The sequence below is a fragment of the Dendrobium catenatum genome, unplaced genomic scaffold (genome assembly GCF_001605985.2).
Source record: "Dendrobium catenatum unplaced genomic scaffold, ASM160598v2 fragScaff_scaffold_537, whole genome shotgun sequence".
NCBI lineage: Eukaryota > Viridiplantae > Streptophyta > Magnoliopsida > Asparagales > Orchidaceae > Dendrobium > Dendrobium catenatum.
This window is the reverse complement of record NW_021318999.1, coordinates 416,132-426,685: the sequence shown is the minus strand read 5'-3', so window position 1 is coordinate 426,685 and position 10,554 is coordinate 416,132. Positions and strand designations below refer to the sequence as shown.

At 35.4% G+C, this 10,554-nt stretch overlaps 1 protein-coding gene across 1 annotated transcript in view; it reads left to right on the top strand.

Moving 5' to 3' along the window:
- Positions 1-10,293, top strand: part of LOC110109410 (putative CCA tRNA nucleotidyltransferase 2) — a 28,971-nt gene extending 18,678 nt beyond the window's left edge. Inside the window, exons 11-15 of the mRNA XM_020840477.2 lie at positions 3,384-3,446; positions 3,554-3,698; positions 4,864-5,022; positions 9,600-9,697; positions 9,769-10,293. Of these exons, the coding sequence (XP_020696136.1) occupies positions 3,384-3,446; positions 3,554-3,698; positions 4,864-5,022; positions 9,600-9,697; positions 9,769-9,882 (579 nt within the window). The 3' untranslated portion in view covers positions 9,883-10,293. The remainder of the gene's footprint in view (positions 1-3,383; positions 3,447-3,553; positions 3,699-4,863; positions 5,023-9,599; positions 9,698-9,768) is intronic.
- The last annotated feature ends 261 nt before the right edge of the window (positions 10,294-10,554 follow it).

Below are 10,554 nucleotides of genomic sequence, written 5' to 3'. Positions count from 1 at the left end.
GTGCGGGAGCTCTGTTTCGCGAACTGAAGGGGGAAAAATCGGGTGCCTTCGGGTATAGGGGGAGAAAAGGATTCAATTTAAGTGAGTGGGCCCTATCCCAGTGAGGCGTACGCCTAACCAGGAATTGTGCAATTGCGCCTCTAAGGCGCGCCTCAGTCCCAGTGAGGCGTACGCCTCTTACAGAGGTGGAATTGCATAGATTCCGAGGCGTTTTTGGGAGGAATTGCGCAGAGGCGCGCCTCTAATTGCGCAATTTTAAACAGAGCACTAGCATGCTTTTCAATACACTTGCATGATGAATTTGCATTTTTTGGTGTATTTGTAAAGTTCATTTATATATATTTTAGTGTATTTGTGCAATACACTTGCATATTTTTTGGTTTGTCCGCACGATGCGCTTGCATACTTTTTGGTGTGTTTGTATGATGCGTCTGCACACTTCTCAATGCATTTGCATATTGCATTTGTACGTTTTTTGGTGCATTTGCACATTGTTGATTTTGGCAACTTGGTTCTTTCTCTAGGATGGCGTGCATGCTTTACATTGCGCTTATATGACTTCCAATGAACTTGCACGCCTCCCAAGGCATTTTATTTGAATTGGAAGCTCTCTTGATGCGTATAAATGATTTGAAAATTATATGAACTTTAATTATTTGCGCAAACATTATCAATAAAATTGTTTCAATTTGAATTTTAACAAATCGTCTTATGTTCACTTGCACATACACATTACGAATTCAACGGTGTTTGTAACCACTTTGAAATTTGTTGTGTTTAAAATGTCATAATTTTTTTAATATTTAACCTTCATTCCATTCAAGCAAGGGAGTAGTTATTCTCTTATAAATAGAAAAGCTGCCTAGAAATTTTTGGAGTGAATCTTCATTTCAAACATCATAGGGTTTTGAATGGTCAATGAAAGATCTTGTTCATGCTTGGTGTTAAGTTTTAAGTTTCTTGTAAGTCTTGTTTTGTGTTCAAATTTGTTACATATTTCACATTTTTAAATATTCATTTTCTTGAATTTGTAACTTTGCATTCTTTCAACTTCATTAAATTTTTTGTTACATTGTGTCAAGAAAGTTCTTCATTTTTTTCTTTTCAAGTTTTGTGCAAGCTCGGTTTAATGGAAAATTCGGAATCCTATCAGCGTCCCTTATGCTAAGTAAGATGTGTATAAGTAATGTAAACACTACAATCCAGTTTTTAATCCCCTACGATGTTAACAAAGGTGTATATTGTTCTTCGAAACTGCATAAAAGATTTATAGCACACAATGTCTCATTGTGTCGAGAAAGACACATATGGGTACTTATTGTTGGCGGCTCATGTTTTCCTTACCATCGACCAAGAAAGGCACGTGTGTCTTCTCTCCACCATGCCAAGGAGCATGGGTCACCCGCACGAGAAATATGTGCTTTTTGAATATTCTTGTATAATGTCAGTAAAATTACATTAAATGATTGGGGTTGCTTCCCCATCATGCTACGAAAGACAGGTATTGTTGATACATGTTGGCTTTTGCTCCATGAGAGAGACAAACACAAATTGTTGAACCCTTTGAGCTTCAGTCAACAAAAATGAGGTAAAAGTGCAAACAAATCGAATGCACTTTCTCATTTGGAGGCAAAAACAAAATTTTCAAGCAGTTTTTCATCATCCTAATGGGGTTCTGTATTTTTAAAGTTAAGATTTTGTTAGTTAACATTACATCCTCACCCCTCTTTATTGCATTTAGTAAAATTCAACTATTGGACCATATGGTACTTTTGTATTGTTGCTTTAATATTTTTTGAGGAAAAGATCAAATTGATCCATTGATATTTGTATGAAAGACTAAAATGGTTCCCGACTATTTGAAAGTCCCATTTTAGTCAATTGACTTGTTAAATAGGGACCTAAATGATCTCCTGGAAGGAATAATTTGATCCCTATTTAAAGATTCAATTGAACAAATTGGTACCTTAATATGTTAGTACTAGTATGGTCATTTAGAAAATGTTAGAGGACCAATTCGGTCCTTTTCTCAATATATATATTTTTTATGCTTCTGCCTATTTATTATGAGTGTTAATTATTAAACATGGTCTGCTTGGGCTGAAGTGTTTTCTTTGGATTTTAATGGGGTTGCTTGATTGCTTCTTAAGTTTCTAAAAATACAGAGATGACCTTGACACGTTTGGTGATTTGTATTAACCAAAACCAAAATCTAGTTTTAAGACTTGTTTGAAAGTGTGATTGATTTTAATCAAATTTGATGCAACCTGACTTTTAACGAAAGTGTGGATTTGAAAGTAGTTGTGATTTTCTTTGCACTAAATTTTGAGCAGGAGGCCATTGGATTTTCATTTGAATTGATTTCCATCATTTTTAGGAGTTTTTGACAAGTAAATTCTGTGTTTTTGTAGTGTCATTTTTTTATATTTCATGTTAAATTTGTAATAGAAATCCTAGACTTTTTGATGCCCGCACCACTACCTATTGTATTTACAGGTTTATGAAAGCATTTAGCATACCATCACCTTCTTTATGAATGCATTTAGTATTAACATCACTATTTTCTTATTTAATATTGTATCATAGCTAGTGTGTGCTCGTTGGTTAAAATGAGTTCCAGGCAATATGGTTTAGTAGTTCATGTGCTTCCTAGCCTGATCAATATTTCACCATTTTACTGCTTCCTCTGAGCTGTTCCTTGAGAATTTGATATTCCAATCAAACTTGTCAGTAGTATTTTCCCTCAAGATTTTTTCGAATCTGCCATTTAGAGATTAAAGTGCCAAGCGTTAACCTATTGTCCATTTTTTCCCATGCAAAAAATTATGAAGAATTTATCTCCTCGCCATATATTGCAAACACCCTATTATGGTTTTCCTGATAAACAATATTAAGAAAGCGAAGCAGCTTCCACTAATTCTTACGTCAAGCAGATCAGTGTTTGATACAATCTCTAAATGGATCCATTTTCCCAAGTTTTATGATTAAGCAAAAACATTTGAAGTGGGTGCTTCAATACATAGACGCCTACTTTTTTCCAGAATCATGAAAATTACGTTTGCACCGGTATCTTTCTTTTCATTAGCTATAAATCTGCCATTTATCACAGGTCCCATGTGGACTGTAATTTCTATGGAAGACCTCAATAATGATTTTTCTTAAATATATTAACTTCTGTTGCAGAAATATAAAATATGCGTTACCATATGGTTGCGTTATATTATATTCCGTATCTTCAATTTCTGATTGCTAACTAGTTTATAATTTCATATTGCTTTTTGATTTCATCCAACATAATTATGTCATTGTTTTTTTCTGATTCTGTCATAAGGGCACTATTAAGTTTCATTCTGAATCAATGTTTAGTGATACCTAATTTGTAGATTCCAGTTGCCAACTTTATCATCCGAAATTCTCTGAAGCTTAAAGCTAATGATGCTGAAATGGTTAGTTATACTCGTTCTCAATGAAATCACATGTTTCTTTTAGAAGTTGGTGTACTTCTTTACTTTCATCATCAAAGTAATAGTCTTCCTCAAGAAATTTGTTCTAGGTGGTGTCTTTACATGTTGCCGTTGAGAGGTTTATTTCATTATTCCCCTTCATGGAATCAGACGGAGAGCCTGTACTAGCTGAAGTCAATCTCGATGATGAATTCCTTGACATACCACCAACTTCAAGGAAGCGGGTCTTGGCAGGTAGATGGAAAGCTCATCCAAAGTTTTTCATTTGCCGGATAATTTGCTATCAATTCATTGAATCAGTTTCATATTCTCTATACTAGTTCACTATAAAATGGCAATGATCATGTACCAGTGCAGAATCTAGGATCTCTGCCTTGATTTTTTGTTCGCACCAGCACTTAATTCTTATGAAATCATTAACATCCACTTCTAGAACTGGTTAAGTTCATCAAGTTTTCAAGTTATATATTTGACCATTCGGATTGACATCTTGGGGTTTATATCAGTTATTATTATATTATGACCGTTCCTTTGCCTTTCAAATTAAAAAGAGAGCGTTATCCTATACATTAATTAATGATATTTTATACCTTTGCTCACTCAATCAAATGTGATTTTGTTGTCTTGATTAGACAGAAGTTCATAACGTCATTTGAGAAGTCCATGAAGGACTATGTCAGGCTCACCTTGTCCTATGATGAAACTAAAAATACTAACTATTACACAAGATTGCATGAATTTTACAAAGAGATGCCATTCATATCAAATACACGACCCTCTTAATCTGCATCTCCTTAGTAGAGTTAATGTTTCTGTCAAACGTATTGTCCTCAGAGCAGGGCTATTTTGGCAGAAGATATAAATCCTCGTGGTCTCTGAATTGGGCATTTCAAAGGTTACACTTTAAGGCCTTCTTCCTAGAGGTCCCTCATCCCTTTTGTATGAGAGCGGTCAACTTTTGAACACCACTGATTTCCTGACAGCCGCATTTATCCGGCTGACCCAGCTGCTATCTCCATCTAATGCTCTCTTCCTCCTACATTCTCCTTCTACACTTGACCCTTTCTGCTTTCCAATTCTCTGACCAGTAGGCAATCTCATTACCTCTCATATCCTACACTTTCTTCCTACTATGTGCTTGTATTTCTTTAAGCTCTCTTTTCCATATTCCTTGTCAATGCTTCCCTTGTTTACTTCCTGCTTGTCAGGCTTGTTGTCCAACTCTCTCCATTTTCTTGATAACAAGAAAAGTCACTATTTTGATGTTGGAAGTCGAGCATGAGCTTGAAATTGAATTTTTCTAATTTTATTTGACTTGCTTAATTACGGATTCTCTGTATTCTATTTAAAGTTCAAGCTTATATTTGTTCTGGGTTCTTAATTAATTCATTTAACTTAGGATTGCTTCTGCGTGAAATAAAAAGCTTTTGGCGCGTGGCATTGTTGATGTCCACTCTCTTGCGTCCAATAGATGAAATTGTTGGTGATTCTCTGAACAAGGAATCAGAAAGAAGAAAAGAAATTTTCACAAACGTTGAGAGGATCATTACTGATTTGGGTGAGTTGACTTCTTTACGATTTGCATTTCTTATTTGGAGTTTTTTCATACCGCAGTCATTTATTGTTATATTATGCGATTATCATAGCAAGATTACAATTTTTTGCAAAAATTTTATATTTTTTAGTTAGCTAAAAATTAATTACTTGTGACTTTTATCAAAAGAAAAAAAAAATTGCATAAAATGAGGTCTGAGATCTATAAATTTTTATCTTACCCATGCCATAAATATTGTACTTCTCCAATCCTTTTTGCCTCCATATCACCTTCAACTTCATTGGGACCATGCTGGCACACGAACACTCTGTTAGCACCGTACTCCTCAAGCTGCCTACGGGTAATCATCTCATTCATTTCTTGTATCTTGTTATCATCTACATTGCTATATATACATGCTTTCTCTGTACAATACATAGATAATAATAATACAATAGTTCTTCTTCTTCTTCTTCTTCTTCCCTATTCTCCATCTCTCTTTCTCTGCGGCATTCTCATGGTATCAGAGCAGTAATGGCAAATCAAGATTAAGCGGCATCCCACCCACCCACATCCCATCTCTCTAATTCCCTATTCGAGTTCATCGTTCCGGCTCCCCTCAAATTCTTGATCTCCAACCTCAAAAATCTGGTTCCCACTCAGCTCACCGCCGACACATATGCCATATGGCGTCTTCAACTCCTTCAACATTTCTCCGCCAATGGCTTTTGTCTGACATCACACCGGCGCCACTCCTCGTCCCAACAACACCTCCAATCCCAACTACAATCTTTGGTGTTTAATCAATCGAAACCTGATATCCGCCCTTCTCTCTACTATATCCCCTTCGATCCTCCCTTACGTTCAGTCATCCTCCACAACACAAGAAATCTGGACAGTTCTTGAACGCCGCTTACAAGCAACGAGCTGCTCTAGGGTGATCCAACACAAAAACAAGCTTCAAAATGTTCAAATGCGCGATCACTCAATGAAACAATATCTAGCCCAAATAAAAACTCTTGTTGATCACACTGCTGCAGTTGGTTCCAAGATCGATACCGAAGGTATTATTCTTTACATTCTCAACGGTCTTCCCTCCACCTACAACTCGTTCAAAACTATTATCCGCACAGCTCTGCATCCAATTGATCTTGATGTTCTCTACTGTCTACTCTGCAACGAGGAGATCAACATCCACGATGAACAACTAAAAGATTACAACCTCTCCTCTGATCAAACTGCTCTTTATACAAATCGCACGAGCAACACTAAAAGTCGCAACTCATTCCGACCTCCCAGAGGTTGAAACTTCTCTCCTCATTCATCTTTTGCCACATCTCCTCAATCAACGACCACTAGCTCCACGCGTCCAACGTGCCAAATTTGTGGGAAAATTGGGCATTTCGCCCTTCACTGTTGGCACAGATGTAACCCAAAATATGCGCCCACCACCTATTGGACACCGCGAGTAATGTTCACTCAGCAACCTTCTTCCCCATCCCAGCACTAAGTTCTTGACTCCGGAGATTCCACTCATCTCAATCATGATCTTGTAAATCTGCAGCAATCTTCCTCATATCAAGATGTCGACTCTGTCTCCATAGCCAATGACTCAACCCTAACGATCCAAAACACTGGACAAGCCACTTAACATTGTTTTTTATTAAAAAACCTTTTCCCATTTGATTTCGGCTCACAGAGAATGAGCCAAGGAAAATGAAAGAGAAATGAGAGGATAGAGAAAGAAGAAACCTAGATTTGGAGGCCGTGGTGCGATTTTCATCCGTCGATGCTATTGGGAAATTTGCTCGTCTCGCCGTAAGGAATCCATATCCTATTTCTGATTTCAAAGATTGTGTTTTTGGTATGTTTTTGCTAAAATTTGTATTTCTGTTACTGAAAAATGTGAATAACTTTGTATTGACAAAATTTCTATCGCGTAACTTTTTATATATTATAAAGATCATGATTATGAGCATTTTGAATATTTATTTGAGATTTTTTGTCATGTGGTTTTGAAAATACAACGATTTTTGCCTGCTCAAATTTTATTTTGATCTCTAAAAATAGTAGTGTAGTACAATAAAAGTTTTAAAATATTGTTTTATACAATTCCTATTATTTTGGTAATTTTTTGAAAATGTGCATTTTTGTCTAATAGGATTTTTTTATGTCTAATGTTTTATGACATTTTGACATCTTAATTAAGCTCAATTATGCATTATTTGCTGCAATGAATTGAAAATAGATGTGGATATGTGCTTGAGTAATAACTTATCACAATTTCTGTTATAGTATTATGATAAAAATATATGCGTGTGAAACAAACAAGTAAAGACTGATTGACCTATTGGTTGGAGACTGATTGTCCTGTATAGGATGATTGGCCAACGAGCTTTCCTTTAAATACTGTGGTTTTGTGTTATCATCTATTGATTCACGTGATACATTGATTTAGAGTTATAAGGAGATTATTACCGTGCCGACGGACAAAGAGTGATGACTCTATTTACTGAGCCAACAATTTACTAACACTGATACTGAAACTGAAAAACACCGTGATAGCCATGACTTCTTACTTGTTTAGTGTAACTACTGAAATGCATGTTTTTGAGACATTGTTCTTATTATTATACGGATTTATTATTACTGTACGAATTTACTATTATTGTATTATTTTACTGCTCATGCTCCTTGATTGTTATTGATATAGATATTGATACTATTTGATACTACTGATTCACTGTACTAATATTCAGCATGTAATACATTGAGCACGTGATATAGAATGTCTGGATAACATGTGTACATTATTATATAATTTTACTACATTGATTTGATTTTGACAGTCTTTATTTTGATTTGATGTTTTATTCGATTACGGAGACATGATTAATTTATGAATTTAACACTCGTATTGGTTTACTAGCTTTTATACTATAGTGTTTTATTGTTTACAGATTCTACTGCTACTGCATTTGAGTTTTATTATTATTGCACTAATTCAATGTTCATATGAATGTAACTGTCATGATTTGACTGTTGACATGCATATTGCTCCTTTACCGTGCTTTGAATTTAATTATAGATTTTGGTGATCTGCTGGACTTTTTAAGTTCATTATATGTGGTTAAATGATTTCAGGTCAGGGCAGGGGAGCAGGAGTTTGAGGCTAATCAGGATTCTTTAGGTTCTGTTTCTTTTTGTTATAGGCCTGAGTAGTGTATATTAGTTTTGGGAATGAATATAGATGTGTATATTGATGTTTTAAATTATAGAATTTGTTTTGATGTTTATTACTAATAAATGATATTAGATAGTTCTAGTTATTTATTTAAAGGATAAATAAATAATTCTTCCAATTTAGATTCTAGGGCATCATATACAAATTCCGTCGAGGGCTGGGGTTGACAGGTTAGATGCGGCTTGTTCAAATGGAGGAATTGGAAGATGCCAGACATGTCGATCGGTTTGAGCTTCAACTATGGGAGGGTGTCATCGAGTGCAGACGATGTGTGCGAGGGAATTGACAGAAAGATGAGGAAGTAGAGAGGAGCTTTGGAGTTGGGAAAATAACAAATTAAAAAAAATCAAATGAGCTACTTCATACTCTCGTTTTAACATAAGCAATCCACGCAATCGAGGCCAGGATTGACGACCAAAGTTTAGTGGATTTCATGGGATTTAGCAGAGATACGAGGTCCGAGGCTTTCGACGAAATGAGGTATTTGGCATTTAATGCGATTTAGACTTTGCATTTGACTTTTTTTTTTTCATGTTAATGATCTGTCACTATTAACATCAAGCACAGTAGGTTTGGGGTACTCATTGAGGAACTGTGGGTTGGGAGCAGGTTCGGAGGGAAGAAAGAGTTGATGCCTAGTGCATTGTAGGCTGAGAGCAGGAGTTCAATGTGAAGCTATAGGTTCAAACTAGTTTGAATTCAAATTAAGTTCCTATTAATATCATTTTGAGTTCCTTAAATGATTCATCGACTGCTGCAAATCTTCATCAGCTTGCAAAATAGGTTAATTAAGTTGGACTTAAGCAAACTCAATATCAATAAAGAAATATAATTTATGTTGATAAAGAAAGAAGATTGATTTTTCATCTTAAAGGAATATTTACGATTATAGGGGCTTATCCCTCATTGGGGCTATTATTGTAACAAAAAATTGGATGATATTTGGCCAAATTTTTTTTATGAAAGAGACAATCCAAAATAGTGCATTAAGAGCTCATTTGATTGACTGTAGTTAGAGAACCCATTTTTAAAATAATAATAAAATTTGCTACCTTCTAACATTTTATAATTTGTAATAAAAAACCCAACCTGAATTTTAAACTCAGACATACGAAAAGTTATTCTGTGCGGATGCCGAACGGTGTCCAAAGACCAACCAGAACGTGGCACAACATTTTTTTTGCTCGGTACCGAGTGATGTGACACTTTTCAATTAATCTCCGGACTGTCCAAGTGTCCTCAGAATAATTTCTCCAGCATACCCCCGCAAACATAAAATTTTCGCATCATTTTCTAAACTATTTTTAACATACAATCAACTACAAAGTCCCTGACAGCTTTGGATCTTTTTCTGCAGGCCTTGACAATGCATGGGAAGTGAAGCCATTGCTTGATGGAAAGGCAATAATGGGTGTTCTACAGCTGAAAGGCGGAGGTCCCCTTATACGGGAATGGGTAATGACAATATTTGATCTTCTAAGGAAAAAAAATAACGTTCTTTATATAACCTCCTTTTCTTCTTTCAGCAACAGAGGATGATCAAGTGGCAGCTCGCTCATCCCAATGCCACTGCAGAGGAATGCCTTGATTGGATGCAGCAGTCTCAATCCAAAAGAGCAAAACTTGACTGTTATGCTTGAAGCCTTTCGGCGTCTAAGCCTCCTCAAAACACCAAGTGTGGGAGAAATTATTTTGTTCGGTGTTTGGATATGAAGAATCGTTCGGACTGTGAGTATATATACAGTCTGTATAAAAATTAATATATACTGTAAACAGCGTGTACACTCACAAGTTCGAATAATTCTTTCCATCCAGACTCCGCAAGGAATAATTTCTCTAACTTTGAGCACTTATTGCTAAGGTTAGGATGATCATATTTTATACAATTTATTAGTTCACACAAGAACCAGATGACTTCAATTAGTTGAAGAGCCAGGCTATGTTATATTATACTCTATAGTTTCAATGTAGTTAAACGTGATCATTTGTGTAAATTAAGGTTCTTTTTTTGGCTAATGTATTGGCATCTCATGTGTGAATTCTCAATTTTATATCAGATAATATAACTGATTTTATTTTAAAAAGGGTTGTCATCCAATCACCACAAAAAACGTTGATGTACTTGTGCTAAAAATGAGAGAAAGAGAGGGCATTAGAAAGCTCAATAATTATGAGTAATTGTGTATTATACTTGATCATTCTTATGTTAATTCTTTTTGTCAAAATAGTGAGATTTTTATTTTTGGTAAGCTTTTTTAATAAAGCTAGAGGGATGGCAGATTTTTTACTCAAAATTTTATCGTTAATAACAG